The following is a 21,500-nucleotide window of genomic DNA, read 5'->3' on the forward strand; positions in this document are numbered from 1 at the left end:
GCAGACATCTGGCTATGAGTCATCGTCACAGGTATTCAGTGTCTGTTGGAGTTGAGAAGAGGTCACCTCTGGCTGGGTGTGCAGAACTTGGCTCTGTAGAGGGGCGGATGGGCGTTCCTGCAGGGGGAAGGGCATGGGTGGAGGCGCAGAGGGGAAGGCACCTGGTGGGGTGACAGGGAGCAGGGGATGAGGTGCTGAGGCTGGCTGGGCTGGGTTTGGGTGTCAGGCTGGGATGTTTGGATCCTGTCCCATAAATGGTAGGGAGCCAGAGAAGAAGTAGGGGTTACGGAAGGTGGATGGTGGGTGGAGGCCGGCTGCAGGATGGCCTGGAAGGACCCACGGGGCCAGCAGAGGCAGCAGGACCAGGCTGTTTCAGCAGTGCCTGTCGGAGGAAGCCCCAGGCCTGCTCACACTCAGTGTTGTCTACTTTCCACCAGACCACAACTTCATGGCTCATGGTCACTTCCTCCCACCGGTGGAATGACACTCTCTATCCTTGTACTTTTTGAAAAAAAAAATACTTCCATTTGGTTAAGACATTTTCATCTTAACAAGTCACAAAAAAACCTGATGATTCCTTCCAGGGCCCTCGAGGACCAAAAGGTGACACTGGTGTGCCTGGATTTCCAGGACTGAAAGGAGAACAGGTAAGAGGGAGCCAGGTATTGAGTGAGATCATGCTCCAGAATTTGCTAAGAATTTCCAGTTGGCTGAAAGCAGCAGTTAACTTTTTAAAAATTTCTGAGCTATAATTCATATACCACAAAATCCACTCCTTAAAGGATTGTAAAGTCCAGTGACTTTTAGTATATTCACAAGGTTGTGCAACCATCACCACTACCGAATTCTTGGACATTTTCATGCCAAGAAGAAACTCCATAGTTATTAGCAGTCACTCCCCAGCTATTAACTTTTCTAATTTCCATGGTCCTCCAAGATGTAGGTGGGCCATGGGTGGAGAAATTGATTCTCATCACAGTTTTGGAAAAGAACTCAATGTGCCTTGAATGTTGTTGTGACATGAGCTGTGCTTTGTCTAACCACCTGTTGGGCACCCCCGTTAGAGTGTGCGTTCCCCGAGGGCAGGCCACATGCCAATTTCTTTTCTATACTTCCAGTGCTTAGCATAGGTCCTCGTACACAGATCGCACCCAAGGCATTTATTGGATGAAAGAATATATAATTAATAAGTACAATGAATGCTAATATTTAGAAATTATAAGCTGGGCATTCTGCATTTGGATGGCAGTCTTGGTCCAAAAGCTTTGGAATAAATACTTAGCATGCAAAGCATGTCCTTGGAGCTCCCAGGACACTGAACGGACCTTTATACCCTTCCACATTTGCCTCTTAGAATTAACTCCCCAGTTGGTTTTTATAGATAAGGCGGAGAGTGACATCCTTACACAGATTGCAATGACTGGGGACTGGGTCATTAATTCATCTGTCCCTTTGTGTACTCATCCGTCGTATATCCGTTCCCTGGGGTGTGCCAGCCAGTTTCCCAGAGTAGGCACTAGGGACATAGAAGTAACATAGGAGGAGCAGACGTGCAATTAGCCAACAGGAAGTATGGCCACTGCTGTGCTGGAGGTCTGTGGGAGCCAGTAGGAGCGGCCCCGGAGCCTGCCTTGAGAGTCTCGGAGGGTGGGTGTGTCTTCAAGAGGAGGGAGCATTAAGCTTCTCTCTTTTCTCCTCCCCCACCATTTCACCCTGGCCCCCCAACAGAGGCTCCAGCGTGTGTTGGACCACAGTCTTGGGGGGAGGGGTGCAGTGTGCTGGGGGTCTAAGTTTGGCGCCACATGGGGTGATGTCTTGGGATGCTTCTGGCTGCCTTGGGCCTTTGGCAAGCAGCTGCTCTGGCTTGGGAGGAGGCCTGGTCAAGCAAGAGTGGTTCTTGCCTTAAACACAGTTTCTAGCGAGACCTACATGCCATCGTCCTAACCTCCTGCCATCTTGAAAACTGGGATGCGCGCCCAGCCAGCTATGCTCCAGCCCTCACGGCAAACACACTTTCTCTTGCTCTGCGTCTAACGCTTTTGTGCTTGTCCTTCTCGCTGCGGCCGTGCTCAGGACTGCCGTCCCTCACCAGCGGAGCGGTAAGGTCCGAATATGAGGTGCGGCCTTAGGGGGACAGACGGAAGACGCTGTCCCGGCTGCTTCTGGCCCCGTGGAAGGGAGACTTCAGCGGGGCCCAGCCCAGCCCAGCCCCCAGGGGCCAGCGCTGAGGTTCCGAGCCAGAGCCTCGGAATGATACGGAGGGTTCCTCCACCTGGGCTTCTCTGTGCACAAATACCTTCTTGGAAGCTTCCTGGGATAAGTAGATGGCTCTGCTGAGGACAGGATTGGGGGCAGGATTTGCCACCAGTCTACCATCTCCCCAGTTCCCCAGCATCTGAGATAACTTTGCCCTGATCAGGCTTGCACAGGATCCTGGAGTTAGGGGACAAAGTTCCACATGGAGACACAAGGCCTCTGTGTTGAGAGAGGCTTCTGGTGTTCATACCTTTGTCTCTTTACCAGTTGCAGAGGTTTTAACAAGAATAAGGATTGTTAGGAAAGCCAGCCACCAAATAAATTAGGAGCCAGAGGTTCTCAGAGGGGTGCCGTGTAGCAAGAGGTGGGGAGGGCCTCGTCAGGCTGGCTCCTGGAGGGTAGGGGGTGAGGATGCAGATCTGTCAGCAGCAGGAGCCCTGGGGGGGGGGGGCTTGCAGGACCCCTGCCTGGTCCTGTGGTGTATGGAGGGGATGACCCAGAGGGCACCCCCCAAGGAGGCTGCTGCAGTTCTCTCTCCAGTGACAGAGGATGGGGCTGGAGGGGCGGGGGCGGGGCTGCAGGACTGCGGGGGCCGAGGGAGGCTCCAGATGAGGCAGTGAGGACGGGCCCCCACTTCATCGAAAGGTTCTCTGAATTGCAGGGCGAGAAGGGAGAGCCAGGTGCCATCCTGACAGGGGACATTCCTCTGGAACGGCTGCAGGGGAAAAAGGTAATCATGTCACCAGACCCTGAAGGCACACATCTGCGTCACCATCCCATGTTTGTTCCTGCCGCAGGCTGTGTCCCTCTGAATGACAAGTTCTGTCTCCCTGCTTTAGGGTGAACCTGGAGTGCACGGAGCCCCGGGACCAATGGTAAGCCAGAGCATCTCTCAGCCGGGTCTGGCCGGGGACTGAAGGGTTTATCATACTTTGGCTCCGTTAGACTGAGTTGTCCCGGTTGTGAAAATAGAAAGGATGTGGCAAGATGCGTGTGGATTAGGGTAGGCTGATTGTAATGAAGTAAAAGTCTCACTGGCTTAACAGAGAAGCAGCTTGTTTCTCAGTCCCGCAAGCCCACGGTGGTGGTTCCTCGGCGGGCATCTCCCCTCCCAGCAGTGACTCAGGAACCCAGGATGCTTCCGTCCTGTGACTCCATCTGGTGGCTTCGAGGCCACACTGGCATCTTCCAGCGGGCAGGCTGAGGCTGGGGCAGGGTGGGGGGGAAGAGGTCATGGAAGATGATGAACATTACCTTTAGCACATTCTACGGGCCAGAAAGAACTCAGATGCCACAGGGGGGAGGATGGGGGGGGAACGCGCAAATGTGTGGTTGAGCTGTGTGCCCAGGAAGGCGAGGAGCCCCGGATGGTGCTGCACGTGCCCAGGTACCCCGCGCTTGCCCGTGCTTGCCAGCTGAGGACCCATTGCCCCGGGAGCCCCTCGGAAGAGTCCCGGAGAGTCTCTCTACTTTTTCGGCTCCTTTGTCATGAGGCCTTGAGCGAGTCTACTTCTGTCTGGGCTTCTGTAAGGTGAAGGTATTGAATTAGTACTAGATGATATCATAGGGCCCTTCTCACCTTACTTGCTCTAGGAATCTGTAACCCAGTTGGGCTGCTGAATGGTTTTGTAAGCTACCAGTTCTCTCCAGAATGAACTATAAACCTCTCTTGTCTTGTTGTCCCCCCGCCCCGACAAAGAACAAGAAAATTCAGGTGTAGGACACCCACTGTGTCTCAGACGCACTGATACCTCACGCCATCTCATTTCATCCTTAGCACTCTGAGAGGTGAATATCAGAATCCCCATTTTAGAGACCAGGACACCAAGGTCAAAGAGAGTGAGGAGCTTGCCCATTGTCACACAGCTTGTAAGTGGTGCACTGGGGATTTAACCAAGCCTGTCAGACTCTGTGTCCAGGGTTTTCCGACTGCCTCCAGGAAACATTTCTTTGGAAGCATTTTGGCCTGGAGATTTGCACACAGGGTTTGTTTGGTTGAAGCCGGACCCCAGGCCTGGGGAGAAAGGACCTCACAGATGTATACATGTCTTTGGTGAATGAATGGCCCATAACCTCCAAGGTGCATCCTTCAAAGGACCTTCTGAGGCCTTTGGTCCTCTATGTCAGGCAGAATGGATGGCCTGCAGGGGAGAAACTGTGGGTTAAGGCAGACTGGGGGAGTATTGTGTTAACCACTGGTTAATCACTAGCATCCAGTCCCATGGGAAGTAGCGGTAGTTAGCAATGGTGGCCAGCAGGCTGCTGCAGATGGCCACTTCAGTCGTTCCTGCTGAAGCCCAGTGTGTGCCCAGCTTGCCAGGTACAGACAGTAAGGGAGCACCTGCTCCTAATTTGCATAAAGGTGCCATATAGGGCAGCTGTGGCCCTCCTGACCAGTACAGCCTACACTTCCTTTACAAATTCCCTAGAGCCATGTTACTCGTGGCTCGTGGATCAGCAGCATCAGCATCACCTGGGAGCTTGTCAGAACTGCAGAGCCTTAGGCCCCACCCTGGGTTTGCATTGTGACAAGATCCCAGGTGATGCCCATACACACTAATGTTTGAGAAGCTCTGCACTGAACATACCACCAAGTGGCCCGTGTCCTGTGATTCCTTCTGTTCTTGCTTTTCTTGCATTAGGAGTAATGTGGGCTGGGTCTTTTATGTACAGAGCCTGTTTCCACTCAGCTTTATTTGCCATTTTCCAGGGCATGGCCATGTATGTTAATGCAGCAGGATGAAGGACTTGGCTTAAACTAGTCATTCCCTTGGGAGACAGGGCAGACCCAGCTACAGAAGTAGGAGCGTGCAGACTGGAGGGAGAACTTTTCTGGGAAGAGATCGTGTGCATTGTATGTATCTCAGATGCCAGAAGGCGTGAGGGTTCCTGCAGGAGATTGGAACAGGGCGGTGTTTCTAGAAGCATGAAGACATAGAAAGCCACCATTGGGATGAATAAGGGTCCACAGGTCAAGGACTCCTCTGGAGAAGTGGGGTGCCAGACCAAGACTCTGGTCCTGAGAGACAGGTAGGAGCAAGGCAGAAGCCCAATTCTGGAGCAGGTTCTCGGGCTGGGCTGCCATGAGGGGTGAGGCAGGTCTGCATTATTCCAGTTGGAGACAGGGAGAGTCCTGGGACATAAGACCTAGAGCAAAGGTCCAGCTTCTTTTTTTTTTTTTTTAAGATTTTTATTTATTTATTTGTCAGAGAAAGAGAGAGCACAAGCAGGGGGAGTGGCAGGCAGGGGGAGAAGCAGGTTCCCCACTGAGCAAGGAGCCCCATGCGGGACTTGATCTCAGTCAGGACTCTGGGATCATGACCGGAGCCAAAGGCAGACGCTTAACCAGCTGAGCCACCCAGGCATCCCAAAGGTCCAGCTTCTAAGCTACCCCAGCACCCTGCTACCTGGGGGCTGAGGCCCTGAACTACTGACCTCTTGCTCCTTTGTTAGCCCTGACTGAGAGGGTGGGGTCCGGAGTCTGGGGTGGGGCAGAGCCGGCAGGAGCGCCTGGGGAGGTAAGGGGTGGAACAGGTGGTCCCAGCCAAGAGCAGAGGGGTTGGGAGACAAGGTGGCAGGCAGGTGGATACTTCATAATTGCCTGTTGTCCTCCTTCCTCCCCTCAGTGATTCATCCTCACCCCTGCTCGTGAAGTCAGGCCAGTGTCTCCCATCGCCTTGGCCCTTGACTTTCTGTTCTTTTCTAATCTGGTAATTGTTTTGCCTCTAGGGCCCCAAAGGACCGCCGGGACACAAAGGAGAGTTTGGCCTTCCCGGACGACCTGTAGGTGTTGGTGTTCCTCAGACTGGACGTGAGGGGTGGACATGTGGGCCGGGCTAGTGGCTGGGCAGTGGGTTTACTAAGGCATCACATGTGGGTTTCAGGGTCGCCCGGGACTGAATGGCCTCAAGGGCGCCAAAGGAGACCGAGGGATCATGATGCCGGTGAGTGACATGACCACTGCCCCAACCCCGCACTCCCCGGGGACAGAGCCCTGAGTCCAGTGCCCAGAGGAGGACCGAGAGAGTGCCAGGTCCAGCGAGTGGGGCTTGCAGACAGCATCTTTAGGAATGTTTTTCTCCTTCCTCCATTGCCACTTCCAAAGATCCTCCAGCCCATCGCCGTCCTCCAGCTCACTCTCAGGAGGGTCCCTGTCACTGAAAGCACCTTAGTGGAACATAAGCTTCCTTGTCCAGACCCAAAAGGGAGGGTGGGAGAAAGCAGTCCGGGTGTAGTCAGGAAATCTGGTCTCAAATCCCAGTCTTCTGGCCCTGGGGTAATATCCCGTCTTCCATCCGTACCCAGTCCCAGGGATTTCGCACATCCCTAGGGGCTCAGGACGCGTTGTGAGTGCATTTCAAAGGTGGGTCAGCTACTTAGGCCGAGCCTCACAAGATGGCAGACACTGGGGACATCCGCAGGTTCCAGGATCTACAATAAGGAAGCGAATGTTTATTGAGCACCTACTATGTACCAGACTCTCTGCGAAGTCTGCTTTCGTTTGGGCCACACTGTCTCTCCTTTGTATGTCCAGAAATCCGAAATGCAGTTTTCCCGAAGCTTGTGGGGACTGGCTCACACTCGTCAAGCCCGCTGCAGCTGCTCGGAAAAGCAGACACTCATGCCTTCACTTAGGGTAATGAGTGTGGCTTCTGAGCAGGCCAGACTCCTCGTGCCTGTGGTCAGAGCCTCACCCCTCCTACTGCGAGGTCCTGCTTCAGCTCCAGGCTTGGAGAAGAGAACATTGTGTGGTACTAAGGCCAGGTTGACCTGGCTTTGAAAATAGCTCTGCTATTGAGCAAGAGTTTTGCATTTATTTTTGCATTTATGAGGCACTCTCCCAGGTACCAAGTCTGGTGAAGGAGCCTCCCCACCCCACTTGCCCCTCCATACTAGGGATGTGCTGGTGGAGAAGTGGTGGGTTCTGCGTTGGCCGAGCACTGCTCTGGGAGTCAGAATCTGAGTTCCGACTGTGTGGCCTTGAGCGGGTCACTTCCCCTCTCGGGGCCTCTGCCTCTATTTGTAAACCAGGGAGACTGTTTGCTCCGCTGCCTCCCCCATGGGTTGCTATAAAGATGCCATGGGGGTCCCGGGTGCAGTCGTGCTCTCTAGAAGTGTCAGGCCTACCTGTGGGAGAAGTTAGTCGACTTTAGAGGACTCTTCTTTTCACGTCATGTCCCCAAATCCTGGAGAAAATATCCTGTAGTGCCTCTGCACTCGCAATAACCTGAACTCAGGCATGGCCTTTCTTCTCCCTCAGGGCCCACCTGGCTTACCTGGTCCTCCAGGGCCCCCGGGACCCCCTGGAGCTGTGATTAACATCAAAGGAGTAAGTTGGGTGGGGCAGGGGAGGGAGACCTTCAGGGGACAGCGGGGAACAGACCCCAGACTGGCCTAAGCTGGAGCCGGGGGTCCTGATGGCCTCGCTTCTCTTGTTCTCACTTCGCACAGGCTGTCTTCCCCGTACCAGTCCGACCACACTGCAAAACGCCGGTAAGTAGTGTGGAGTCACGGCCTTACAGACCAGGCTTTGGCATAGAAAGCAGCCTAGAGACGGTGATCAGTCTTTGCCTCGAGCCCCCGCAATCCATCAGTGTCCTCTTTGATGTCTCCTATCACATATACAGACCCTGAAGTGAGTAGCTAGAAGCTTCTAGGTAGCAGACCGTGGCAATGAAACATACTGCATCTTCTAAAGCTACACGTGCTTTTAATGCATCAGGAGAGCAGTGTCTCGTTACCGTAACCACATTAGCTTCATGCGTGGAGCAGTACAGTAAGAAGGAAGACAAACCCCTTAAAAGTATCAATGGGAAAATAAAGCAATTCCGATCAGTGTTCGTTGCATTAGGAACTGTGGGCTAAGACCCACAACTGAGTGTGTCCTGTCCCTTCCCAGCAGGTGTGTCACATACCACACAACCCTGAGAGGCCAGCACTCTCCCGCCCACTTCATAAAGAGCCAGCAAACTGTGACTCAGACAAGCTCACTGACTTGTCCTGGGTCACGGGCCTGACAGAGCTGGGGTCGTCACTCGAGTCCCCTGGCCACCAGGCAGCAGGTGCAGGCACTGTGACTCCCAGGGGTCAGGCACGTACCCGGTCACCCAGCTAGACGGTGGCACTGTCGCTGAGGTCTTCCCTGTATTGGGAGGGTCCCGTTTCCATGGGGAAGGCCAGGGAGAGAGGGCCTGTCCCCGTGCGCAGGCATTAGTCACAGAACGATGTGTGATCACTTTCTCATTCATTCAACAAGTATTTCTTGAGGGCTTGCCGAGATCCAAGTACTCTGCTGGGCCCTGGAGACGCAGGGGTGAACTAAACAGGCGTGGCCTCCCTTCTCAGGAGCTTGCAAATGACAGTTTACAAAGATTCCTTGAAGTGGGTTCATAATTGGGTGTGGTGGTGAGGCTTGGGTCAGAAGCTTTAAAATGACGCCGTCTGGCTGAGTGTTTGCCTGGACATCTGTCTGTGTTGAAATTATGAGGCACCCAAATCTGCAGCCCAGGGCCCAGAACTCTGGCCTAGAATGCAGATGGTAGGACCCACTGAGATGACAAGGGGGCCTGCTGGCTCCCAGATCTCCATGAGGACCATAGCAAGCCAGGTCACGTTTACGTCCATGGCCTGAAGGGACGCCTCTGAGAGATGGCTGCATCCCACCTGCTTGTTACACAGAAGGAGAGACCGTCCGCTCTAGGGCCCCTGTGAGTTCGTGCCCGAAGCCCCCTCTGCTAACACGGTTGCAGGTGTCAATGGAACAACCATGGGGCAGCACTCGACAAACTTGAGATTGTAGTAAAAGTGCCACTGCAGTGACCACGGCTTGTGCTAGGACCCTTTGCCATAGCCACGGCCTCTGGGGTCATGAGGTTCCTGAAAAGAAACCAAAGATGAGCTCAGAGCATTTTTGATGAGTTTTTGATTTCACATTGCCTGGCCGGACACCATGGACATTTCTGGACCAGCTCTGAAAATGAACACTTAAAAAAGCACTGCAGTCTTCCATGACGGCGTCCATCATGCCATAAGCCCGTCTGCTTTCAGCCCCTTTCTAACACCACCACAATGTCAGCCCACGTCGGGAGTGGAAGAACCCGATCCGCGTAGCCTTGAGATACCAGCTTGGCCCTGCCACCTTCATCCGTAGCTTTGGATTGTTGTTCTTAGGGATTCCCATCCACTCCCTGCCCCCTTTCTTCTCTTGGTGACCCCTGAGCAGCTTGTGACCCTCCACCCAAAAGTAGGAGGATCCTGGTGCCAGAGGGGTCATTTTGATCCCATATATCAACTGGCAAAGGGTGAAGTTGGGTATTAAAAGCAGTGTCACAGGTGGCTCTGTTTTTTAGATAAGAAAATGCAGGAATCTGGGAATGAACTAGGAAGGAGTATTATCTAGGATAACTTGGGTGCCAGACCCCTGACTCGTCATGGGGAGTCTAGAATAGCCCTTCAACCAAACGCTAACCCCCTTTATTAATTACCGCTACCGTCATCAGCTCCTATTCATTACGTGCATCCTTGGTTCTGTGCTGCAGCAGAACTCATGGCCGGCCCAGCCTCATGGCTGGGTACGTCACTCACTCAGATGCTTGACCTTTCACATGAATCAGTCCTAAATCACAAGAAAGGAGGCTAAGAACCCTCATAGCTGGCCACGATTTATCTCGAAGCTTTGCGCTTTCCCCTTGCAGAGTTGCTCAGCCAGTGAGTCTCCCCTGGGCCTGGCTGCATAATGCCCACGCCCCCCCCAACTTGAAGGCCTGCTTTGGCCTGTGCATTGAGGGCCACTGGGGAGCTCAGGGCTTTTGGGGGCTCCAGAGCCAAAGACGGGCCTGACTCCATGACGGTGTGCCTCCTACCACATGCCCCCAGGACAGGGGACAGTGGCGGCCTGTGGATGCAAATCCCAGGACAGGGTTTGCACTTTATGACCTTGACTCTCTTTCTCTCCAGGTTGACGCCACTCATCCTGGGAATTCAGAACTCATCACCTTCCACGGTACAGTTTCCCTTCCTCACCTTATGGTTCTGTGGGACTTTTCCAGACCCCTGTAGCTCTGCAGGAGGTGGCCTCCACTGCCAGTGCTGGACCTAAGACTCATGGCTGGGAGTCTGGCCGCATGTGGTAGGAGCAGGGGTTGCTGGGCCAGCGCTGTGGGGCTGGGCACCTCTTTTTGTTTTGTCACTCATCTGTATGTTATGTACCTTGGCTGGGACTTCCAGCTAGCAAGAAGTACTCCATTTGTCCACATTTTTGTTAATTTGTTCATGAGACCATAGTTCATGAGTGTAGCCCGTGCATTGGGCTGAGGCAGGGGAATCCTACACCGTTCCTGCCACCCAGGCCCTTAGACTCCATGAGATGGAGCTAGTTTAGAAATCATGATAATGCAATGTACCAAGAACGAATACAGGGAAGGGCCATGGGAGCTCAGAAGACCTTTGCTTCAGAGTGGTCTTGGACCAGCCGCAGCGGCCTCTCCTGAAAGCATGTTAGAAATGCAGCATCTCAAGCTCCACTGCGGACCTGCTGAGTCAGAGGCTGCACTTTAAGCTCCTCACTGAGGTGTATGCGCAGTAAAGCGTGAGAGGCGCCGGCTCTGGGTGTCTCATTAGTAAATATCCACAGAGGGCGTAGGTCAGGCGACAGGAGCCTGCAGGGGAGCAATCACTCTGGTCCCTGTCCCCACGCCCCCTGCCGCTCTGTTTGTCCCCCTTTTGATTGAGAGGTCTGAACACTTGCCATTTAAACAGGTAAAGGTCATTTTTTCCCCAAGACTGACCTCTGGCTCTGCTCTGTTGTCCGTGGCCCGCCAGGCAGTGGTCTCCCTGATGATATCTGGCCCCGTGGTTTTTCTGTTGCTTTTGGTTACAGGGTCCAGACTGCTTTCACCCTCCACGCTCAGATCCAGTTCAAGGCTCTCCCCTGGCCCCTGGTGCAAGGTGGATCTTGGGGAGGCAGAGTAGAGCTGGATTTGCTGTCTCAGATCCCCGGTGGTTTCCCGTCCTCACGGGGCCGCTCTGGGAGGCAGGGGAGGTAACAGACGTTTCTGGACAGGCAGCCCCTGGTGAGCCTGTGTCCTGCTACTTACTTGTGGTTGTTACTCCTGCTCCCTGAGGTGAGCAGCCTCATCGGTGGTGGTGAGCTCAGTATCCCCTTCTCTGGGCTTCACCACTGCCTATGATCTCACTGTGGGTGAGTGGAGGCATGCCCCCCTGGCCCTGCGATTGCATCTCCCTGCTGACCCCCAGCTGGTGGCATCGTGCCTCTGGTGCTCACACCCCTTCCCCCATGCTGAGAAGCCTGAGCCCCCAACCCCATCTCTAGGCTCAAGGGTACTGCTCGGTTGATCTGTCATACCTCTTGGGAACTAGGAATGCAGAGATCTAGTGTCTTCCCCACCCGTCAAAGTGGGGACAGGGGATTGCTTCCCTTCCCCAATGCTGAAGTTCCAGAAGGCTCCCTCCATGCTTCTCCTCCATAGAAAGAGTTGGAGAGAGAGGGTGCTTCTCATAAATCCTAAGAGATGGTGGTGGGGGACACAGTTGGCATCCTTCCAACTTTTACATGGAATACTTAGCACCCTTGGTGTCCTCTGAGGGTACTCCTGGGAGATTCCTCCCCTCCCCTACACCACCATGCTGCACAGGCAGAGAAGAGATGGGACTGGGAGCTTGACTGGGTGTTGAGCCTGTGAGGCTGTGTGCGTGAAGCTGGCCAGGAGAGGGTTACCTGTAGCTGGGCCCCCACCATGCACCGCGGACACCTTGAGGTTAGCACTCCCACTCCATCCTGCCTCGCGTTATCCTTCACTGTGTCCGTCTCCCCAAGGAGACAGAGCTTTGCAAGGTGAGGAATTGTGTCTGATGTATCTACCTCTGTCCTCCCCATCATTTAGGAAAGGATTTCATACCTTCAATAGGCCTTCCTGTACTGAATGGACTTTGCTAAAGGGGCTCAGTGTGAAAACTTGTCTCAGAAACAACATTTCATATAGAATGAAGGTGATTTTCCTTTTTTTTTTTTTTTTTTTTAAACATTTATGTGTTTGGTGGCAGGTGTTAAAGGAGAAAAAGGATCCTGGGGTCTTCCCGGCTCAAAAGGAGAAAAAGGCGACCAGGGGGCCCAAGGACCACCAGGTATTCCAACTATTGCTCTGGATCTTGCCTTTGATTTTTGTTCCTGAGAAATCCAACTGAGCCAGAAAGTAAGACACATTTTATTACCACCCTGACCACAAGCTCCGCGGAGTTCTAGAGAGACCCAGTCATGGGCCACACATACCCATGATGGAACATTGTCAAGAGAGACCAGTTCCAATCATTCATGCTTCCTGTGCAAAATGAGGCCCAAAGAGGGCCAGCGACATGCCCAGGATCCCACAGTGTCCGGGTTGTGGGACCCAGCCTAGGACTCATTTCTGTCTCTAAGTCCGGTACCCACTCTGTGAGCTAAACCAATGTGAGGTCACTTCCACTGGAGAATAATGATGGTTGCCAACTTGGAGACTTTTATTCATTTATTTATTTAAAGATTATTTATTTGAGAGAGAGAACACTATCGGGGAAGGGATAAGAGAAAGAAGGAAAGAGAGAATCCTCAACCAGACACCCCACTAAGCACAGAGCCCAATGCGAAGCTCAGTCTCACAACCCTGAGATCATGACCTGAGCCGAAATCAAGAGCCAGACACCCACCTGACTGAGCCCCCCGGGTGCCCCTGGAGACTTTTATTTTTGAATTTCTGAGGTTATAGTTGTGAATTTTACATAGCATTTCTTTTTCAGGCCCTCCGGTGGATCCAGCTTACCTGAGACATGTTCTGAACAGCTTGAAGGTGAGTTTTTCTCTACCAAACATCTGGCCTGTGTTTCTGAGTGCTTGGGTTTACATCATAGACTGCTTCATCTTCCTCTTACTGAATGTTCTCTGCTTGCAGGGGGAGAATGGAGACCGGGGGATCAAAGGGGAAAAAGGAGACTCTCATGGTGACTTCTCTGTGTCGGGGCCTCCAGGCCCACCAGGAAGTCCTGGCTTGGTTGTGAGTAGTGACTTCTCCTCGCCATCTGCCTCAGTGAGTCACAGCCTTCCCTGAAGCCCCCCAGCGGGACTAGGCAGTTGGAGAGTCAAGGGTCTGTCACAGTACCATAAGCTGGAGGCAGGACTTGGGCATTGGCCTCTCTCCCTCGTATTTATTTACTGATGGGGAGGTTGCCTGAGGCCCACGGAGGAAAGGGAGCTGGCCGTGGCCATATGCATTCAGGCAACTTCCAGGTCACTGACCACACCGCCTTACTCATGTCAGTGGTGGAAAATTCGCTCAACCCAAGGAGTTACTGATGGTGAACATATGAGATAATGAAGGCAGAATGGAAGGTGAGGGAGATATTTTTAGAGGGGGCTATTTGATTCTTCTGAGATTTCATCAAAGAAGGAGCCCCTAGATAGGCTTGGTCTTCTTACGATGCCAGGTTTCTCCAACTCACAAGAGAGAAATTCGGGTTATGCCTCCAATGAGATAAAGACCAGACCATGACCCTCCGGAACCCTAAGCAAACTCTGGTCCCAGAGCTCAGCGTGAGGGTGGACCCAGCAGAGCCAGGAGACCAGGGGTCCACTTCCACCTCTGCTGCGAATTGGCTTTGACACTGAACAAGCCCCATCCCCTCTCTGTGCCTGAGTTTCCTAGTCTGTGAAATGCAAAGTCGGGGCCCCTCTGACTCCAGGGCTCTCTGGAGTTGGATGCGTTGACATTGAGCATGATGACAGGGCAGCTGTTCTCTAGGTCTCATTCCACCCGAGCTGTGCTCGGCATGGAGGATGGCGATAGCCAGAGCTGGTAGTTTACAAACACCCTCCTACAGAGAAGGGCTGGGACCTCTAGAGATTGGTGCTGCGTTCTCTCTTCTGTTACTGTGCTCTTGCCTTGATAGGGCCAGAAAGGGGAGACTGTCGTCGGGCCCCAGGGACCCCCGGGGGCTCCCGGCCTGCCTGGGCCTCCTGGCTTTGGAAGACCTGGATCCCCTGGGCCACCAGGACCCCCAGGGCCACCAGGACCACCAGCGATCCTTGGAGCAGGTCAGTACCGTGAATGGTGGTCATTCATGCTGTCCCTGCTATTGTGCTCAGGGTCAGTCACCACATCCGAGTGGCATGTCCGGGCCACATTGTGTGACAGAGAGCTATTTCCTGGACAGAGCTTTTTTTCTTTTCTTTTTTTTTTAAATTGATATATAATTTACATGCCATAAAATTTACCCATTCAAAGGGTACAGTTCAGTGTTTTTTTAATATATTCACAAGGTCGTGCAGCCATCTCCTCTCTCTAGTTCCAGAACATTTTCATCGTCCCCAAAAGATACCCTGCACCAATGAGCAGTCATTCTTTCCCTCCCCCAGCCCCCACCCCAGACCTGGGCATGCAGATATACTTTCTATCTCTCTGGCTTTGCCTACTCTGGACCTGTCATGCCCATGGAATCACACCACATGTGGCCTTCTGTGTCTGGCTTCTTCCCCTCGGCGTAACGTGCTCCAGGCTCGTCCGTGTGGTAGTGTGCGTCAGCACTTCCGTGCCCGGCCGAGTACTGGCCCACGGTGTGCACACACTACGTTCTGTTGATGTGCTCATCGGCTCTCGGACACCTGGGTTGTTCCCGCTCCTTGGCTATCGGGGACAGCGCTGCTATGAACATTCGCGTACACGCTCTTGTGTGGACATATGTTTTCGAGTCTCCCGGGTGTGTACTCCTAGGTGTGGCCTTGCCGGGTGGCAGAGACTCGTGTTCACTCTGTTTCGCCTTTCGAGGACCTGCTAGCCTGCTTTCCAAAGTGGCTACCCCAGTTTTGCATCCCCTCCAGCAGCGCCGGCAGGCCCCGCTGTCTGCTTACTCTCACCCACCCTTGTTATTCAACCCGTTTTATTCCAGCCAGCGCCCGTTCCCGTGAACTGATAGCTCGCCGTGGTGTTCATCCGCCTGACCCTAAAGTCTAATGACGTGGAACATCTTTTCATGGGTGGGTGGGAACTTCTTGGCTGCTTTGTCAATGCCTGGCCCTGAGGGGACTCGAGGACCAGCGTTGATTCCAACCCTCTATAAAAATCTCCCTAACCATAGCTGCCTCACTCCCTCCAACAGCAAATGGGTGAAATAGAAGAAAATCTCCCTTTACTGAACATTTACCAAGCGCCAGGCACTCCGCTCGTTACTCTCCTCCATCATTTCATGGAATTCTCACAAAGCCCTTCAAGGAAAGTGTTAGCATCCCCATTTTACAGATGAGGAAAGTGAGACCCACGGGATGTTTCCAAGGTCGCACGCCTAGTCAGGGGCACCGACGGGATGCGGACACAGATCGGTGTCGCTCCGAAGCCTGTGTTCTTTCTACCCGGCCCACGGTGAAAAAGCAGCAATCATAGCATGAATGTGTCACTGTTGCTAGCACTGGCACGAGCCATGTGTGGTGGAAGGAGCCCCGGGAAGGGAAGTGTCGGGGGCATCAGGGAGAACCTTACACAGGAGGTGACTTTGGGACTGGGCCTTTCACTTAGCCTGGGGTTTTTTTGGCTGCAAGTGATAGAAATGTAACTCAAACTAGCTTAAGCAGAAGGGAAATTTTTTGGATGTGAAGAAGGAGGTGAATCATTCTTTGTGGGATGGGCCGGCCTACAGCGGGGACCTTAGGCTCAGCCAGAACCAGGGACTCAACCCCTGCGAGGATTCTCTGGCCGTCTCCTGTCTCGGCTTCTCTCTATAGGCTAGCTTCACGTTTCTTCACCACAGACCACATCCCCTGCACGGTGGGAAATATGGTTACTGACAACTCAGACTTTCAACAGTCAGCTAGAAATCTTGGCCTTCTTTCTCAGTTTTAGTTTGAAAGGTCCCGGAGTGGAGAAGTCCTAGGGAAGAATTCTGACTAGCCTGGCATGGCCCAGAGGCCCAACCTTGGACCAGTCAGCTGTGGCCAGAAGGTGGGATCACATGAGAATAGGACAGTGCCTTCTGAATCCAAATGTTTGTAGAGGGGGAAGGGAAAGATCTCAAGAGAAAGAGAAAGTGAGGATCCTGGTCCCACAGAGAGAGAAGGTGCTAGGGAGATAAAACTGTGGGTGCCACCATAACCTTGGGGAATGAGCAGCAGTGGCAGGAGGAGGAAGGACATTACAGGATGCAGAGAAGCTGTTGTTCATAGCAGCTCTACATGAGATGCTGCCCAGGGCTCCTCGCTCCACTGACTCAGGACTGCCTCTCACCTAATGCATGGCCATCCACAGCTTACAAATGTTCTCCTATCAGTTAGCCCACTTAATCTTCACAGCAACCCTGGGAGGGAGAGGAAATGGATATTACTGTAAAACTCATTTCATGGATGAAGACCCTGAGGCTCAGAGAGGTTAGGAGACTTGCTCAAGGTCACAGATACTAGTCAAGCCTCGGCTGGGGTCCAAATCCAAGTCCTCCGACCCTCTCTTCACCAGACATTCAGCATCTATGTAATGATTTTCAAGTCCTGTGTCAGAATTGCGGACTTAACTCGCACCTGAAAAATCTCATAGAATGATTTTACTGGGACTTGCAAAAACATCCTGAAGTGCCAAGAGCTTTGCAGATTTTTAGGGGGGACAGGGTTTGGAGAGGTAGAAGGAGAGCACGGGCAGGTGCATTTTTCTAGGGAAGAGGGCACGGACTCTTCAAACACTGCAAACCTCTGGCTGGATGCTGTGCAGTTTGTGCAAGGCACATCCCTAGTTTCCATCTTTTCTCTGTTCTCACCACAGCCTAGTGAAAAGGAAAAGCTGGTTTACATTTCACAGGTGAAGAAGCAGGGGTTCAGGGCTTACTGTTTCCCTGAGATCGCACAGCTGAGAAACGACAGCTGAGGGGCCGCAGTCTGGGTCCCCCGGCCCCAAGGCCAAGGCTCCCGTAGCTGTTGCAAGGTAGTGTGCTACCTTGCCCCGCTTCTGCAGCCCAGCACCTTCTCTTCCTCTTTCTGAGCCTGCTTCCTCTGTTCAGCATTCCCTGCTTGTTTCTAGGCTGAGGTAACTTGCATGAGTCCGGACATTTTTGGAAACTCCACTCAGACTGACCTGTACAAACATCAGAAACAACAGGAATTCATTCACTTACAAAGCTGAGAAGTCCTAGTGTGGTTTCATCCAGGACTACGGTCCAGAATCCTGGCTCTTTCCCAAACCTGTCACTGTGGCTGAGTCCCGGGCTGGGCCCAGAGCCCCCCAGGTACACTTTGCAAGGCGCAGTGCTCTGTGGCGCTCTGAACGGGGCTGCGAGTGCTCCCCTCGGTGACCAGCCAACACCGGAGCCGTTTTGCAGAGAGGGTGCCTTTTTGTAACTCCTCTTTTCTGCTTTGTCTTAGCTGTGGCCCTTCCAGGCCCACCCGGCCCTCCAGGACAGCCAGGGCTTCCCGGATCCAGAAATCTGGTCAGTGTTACTATCAGTGTGCATTCCTCCTTCTGCTCTGGGTGGGTTTCCTTAGAACTTCAGCTATAAGTGTGTAGGGTCTGGCACAGCTTTTAGGTAAGAATTAGGCCGCTGTGGCCATAGAATTGGAACAATTCCACACACGGGGGGTATATATGATCTCTTTAGGTGACTTACCAAGTACAAAGATACAGAATACAAACTCACTTATGACTTCGGTTCCACCCTTCTAATCCTTAATTGACTAAGCTGTCACAAGAACCAACTTGATTACATCCAAAACCATGGGCACCAGAGTATCAACAAGATCCCAGCAGGCCCCGTGCTGGTCAGATCTCCCCTGGGCCATTCCGCCTTCTCGCTCCTTCCCCGGGGATTGTTACCCTGCACACCGTGGGTGCAGAGTGTAGCACTCTGAGATTATTACTATGCACAGGAAGAGGGACAAACACCTCACACGGATGTCAGGAGTCCTGGAAATGCTCTGGGATCTTGGCTGGATTTTAGTTGGAAAATGTGGCTGCCAAAGGAAAAAACCATCTAGCGGCTGACGGAATGTTGCTATCTCGCACCTTTGGGGGATGTCTAAGCCATTTCAATGCACAAAGTCATTATTTTCAAGGCTAGGTGAAAATTAACTTTTTATGATCTTTCTCAGTTGAGATGAAAAATAAAAGCTCTCTTGGCCAATATTTCTCAGAGGTGTGATGCTTTTCAGTAGATTTTGGTAGCTTTTGTGGCTGCTCTTGGATTTGCCAAGATGGATGGCTAATCTTTGGCCGTTTTCTAGACCGAGAAATTACAGACCCCCACTGTCTCTCGTATGTATTTAATATTACAGCTACCCAGCTGGGCAAAAAAGATTCAAAACCTAAGCAGAATTGCTCACCGGCTTGCGTTTCTTATTCCAAATTAAAACAAACTCGAAACTCTTTAAGGACTCGCAGGAGTTAAACACATTTAACAACGTCACAGCCACCGAGTGGCTCACACAGATGCAAGTGGGAAAATGTACCCATGGTTTTGCTAATACCAAGACCCAAGAAAGACAACTCTGTGTACAGTTTCTAACTGTCTTTGTGCTCCTGGAATATCATCTTCCTGTTTTCATTGATTTATTACAGTTCAGATTTGTGCTCCAAACCAATTGGTGTTTTTGTTTCCTCATAAAGAATGTCCTTTGGCTATGAATGAAGTTACATATGTCTCTAAGGCACAAAGAGCCTTTTCACTGGCTGTCAGGGGATGGCTCCCGTTTGAATTCGCGACGGCCGGTTTTTCAAATCGTGCCACCGCTCTAACGATAACGGCACTGTTGGGAATGGAAAATTTTCTGACAGGTTACGGCATTTAGCACCATGGATGACATGCTGCAGAAAGCACATTTGGTCATTGAAGGGACGTTCATCTACCTGAGGGACAGCACTGAGTTCTTCATTCGGGTCCGAGATGGTTGGAAGAAATTACAGGTTAATTCTTGAGCTTCTTTTTAACAAACTGCCTCCAGATACCCTCTAAAAATAATAAACTGCCCCTGGAAATGCCATTTTTCCGGTTTTGAAAATAGGCTAACAATCTCTAGTGGATGTTTCATTTTCAATGTACTGTTTTCTTGAAGCTAGGAGAACTGATCCCCATTCCCGCCGACAGCCTGCCGCCCCCTGCGCTCTCCAGCAATGTGAGTAGTCGCCCTGCCTTACTTATCGCTCCTTTGCTCATCAGCATCCACAAAATCCCCCTTGGTGTCCAGAACCAAGCTCTCCAAACTCTGGCCAGCCAGCTCTGCATGGTTTAGGATTTGGCGGAAGGCCAGAAATTACCAAGTGCCAACAGAATGTTCTCACAGGAGAGCAGAGCAGGAACCGGACCCAGAGGCTAGAGACCTGCTATTTCCGTGTCGTAGCTGAATCCTCTTGGGCAATGGGCTTCCAGCCCTTCTAGGCCTCAGTTTATTCGCCTGTGAAATCATGGTTGGCATACGCGATCTAGAAGAGCCCTTTACTTTTTGCACTCTGAGACTTCTTTGCCTGATAAGAACATTGGCAACTTCCGTTGTCCATTGTTTTGGCCCTACAGCAACCCTTTGAGGCAGGTCTTGCTATCCCCAGCCTGCCGTTCAGGAAACTGAGGCTCTGAGTTGCTGACTGCTCTGTGCAGTGGATGAGTTGGCACTAAGACACAGGTCTTCTGCTTCCTCGCTTCAGTGCTCTCTGTAAAAGATTGCAGAATATCCCCTCCCTTCCTGAGGGTCATGTCTTCATGGGGGGGGGGGGGCATGAAACTCCTGGCAGTTAAGAGTGGCCCGAAGACAATGACAGACTATGTAAAGTATCACACTTGCACCTCGGTGCGCTCTGAAGAACAGATTGGATGCTTATTCAGGACCGTTTGTTTTCCTCTTTTACATAACAGCCACATCAGCCTCCACGTCCACTGATGCCGCTTTCAAGTGTCAACTACGAGAGGCCTGCAGTAAGTGCGGTTCGTGCATCTTCCCTGCACATGCTGCGTGTGTGTCTAGTGTGTGCTTGCTGCGTGCTTGGAGCACGGGCCCTCCCCTCGAGGTGCATAGAGACTAGCAAGAGGGGCAGACGGGTAGTTACAACAGTTGGTAGGTCAGTGAGGCGAGGTGCACACAGGGTGCTGGGGGTATGAGGAACGTCAAAGAATTCTGCCTTCTTTAGAGGAGGGAGCCTCTAAACTAAGACCTAAAGGAAAGTTGAGAGCAGGAGAGAGCCAGGTGGGAGGGAGAGAGTGGGCATATTCAAGGCAGAGGGGATTTGGAACAGCGGGGGTCAAGGGGGAGTGCCGGGCATTCGTGTAAGTGTAATGGCAGGTACTTCAGCCTGGCTGAAGAGGCAGGTTTTAAGGCAGAGAAGGGAGAAGTTTAGTCTGCAGAGGACAAGGGCTTGTCATCAAGGGCCTGTAAGCCAAGCTAAGGGCTTTGACCTGTTGCAGCAGATAATGGGGAGCTACTGAAGGGTCTTAAACAAGGAAAGGGTCTCTAAGATTGGCATTTCAGAAATTACCTTGGTTACAGTGTACAAATGGATCGGCAGGGACAGGCCCGGGGCCCAAAGACAGTTAGGTGGCTGATGTAGTCTTAGAACCAGGATCACAGCAGTGAACATGTAGAAAAATAAGATTGGAGAGAAAATAAAAAGGCGGAAGTGACAGATTTGGTCCCTGGTATGGGTATGGGGCCGTGAGGATGAGGGAGATCAGGAAGGATGCCCAAGTTTCTGCTTGGATAATTGAGTGGTGCTGGTTTCCCTCCCAAGGATCATTTTGTTGCCAGAATTAAAACTCTGACTCTTTTCCTTTACTAGCTTAAGTGAAGATCTTGTTCAGATAATTGCAGGAACCTCCTGACACTCAACGGCAGGAAGTACGACTGGGCCTGTGGGCCTCCTGTCCCTGCTGTCAGCCTGCTCCCATACAGAGCAGGTTCTGCGAGGCCTTTTCTTCCTGCCTCCTCTCCACCCCCATCCCAACACACAGACATGGGTCACCTCCACACAGCTTGCATGCCATGTTGAGTTGCCGTGGCGCTGATCATGGCCTCAACTCCAGGTGATCTTACAGCTGCAGAGCCCGGTACCACCTGCCTCAGTTCAGGGTCTGGGAGAGGTTGTCTGCGTAGGTCATCTTGGCCTCATTGCCCACTCCCCGCCAAATCAAAACCAAGAGAATGAGATTGAATGGCCTAAGGCCACTCTTCTGAGCAAGTGTTGTGGGGGCATTTTCAAAGAACAGGGCCTGGGCTCGCACCGAAATGTGTTTCCTGTGGTGTTGCC

At 52.4% G+C, this 21,500-nt stretch overlaps 1 protein-coding gene across 6 annotated transcripts in view; it reads left to right on the forward strand.

Annotated features, from left to right (window-relative positions):
• The window catches only part of COL15A1 (collagen type XV alpha 1 chain), a 116,109-nt gene that overhangs the window by 74,245 nt on the left and 20,364 nt on the right, over window positions 1-21,500 (forward strand). For 5 of the 6 annotated variants that reach the window (XM_036074151.2, XM_078061510.1, XM_078061511.1 and 2 more), the window contains exons 23-39: window positions 585-647; window positions 2,918-2,986; window positions 3,096-3,131; window positions 5,986-6,039; window positions 6,141-6,200; window positions 6,791-6,892; window positions 7,517-7,585; window positions 7,708-7,749; window positions 10,213-10,258; window positions 12,319-12,399; window positions 13,048-13,097; window positions 13,200-13,301; window positions 14,194-14,338; window positions 17,639-17,703; window positions 19,044-19,172; window positions 19,322-19,381; window positions 20,116-20,175. In XM_036074151.2, the coding sequence (XP_035930044.2) occupies window positions 585-647; window positions 2,918-2,986; window positions 3,096-3,131; window positions 5,986-6,039; window positions 6,141-6,200; window positions 6,791-6,892; window positions 7,517-7,585; window positions 7,708-7,749; window positions 10,213-10,258; window positions 12,319-12,399; window positions 13,048-13,097; window positions 13,200-13,301; window positions 14,194-14,338; window positions 17,639-17,703; window positions 19,044-19,172; window positions 19,322-19,381; window positions 20,116-20,175 (1,233 nt within the window). The remainder of the gene's footprint in view (window positions 1-584; window positions 648-2,917; window positions 2,987-3,095; window positions 3,132-5,985; window positions 6,040-6,140; window positions 6,201-6,790; window positions 6,893-7,516; window positions 7,586-7,707; window positions 7,750-10,212; window positions 10,259-12,318; window positions 12,400-13,047; window positions 13,098-13,199; window positions 13,302-14,193; window positions 14,339-17,638; window positions 17,704-19,043; window positions 19,173-19,321; window positions 19,382-20,115; window positions 20,176-21,500) is intronic. The other variant, XM_036074150.2, reaches the window with a different exon arrangement.

The sequence above is a fragment of the Halichoerus grypus genome, chromosome 14, assembly GCF_964656455.1.
Source record: "Halichoerus grypus chromosome 14, mHalGry1.hap1.1, whole genome shotgun sequence".
In the NCBI taxonomy this organism is placed as follows: domain Eukaryota; kingdom Metazoa; phylum Chordata; class Mammalia; order Carnivora; family Phocidae; genus Halichoerus; species Halichoerus grypus.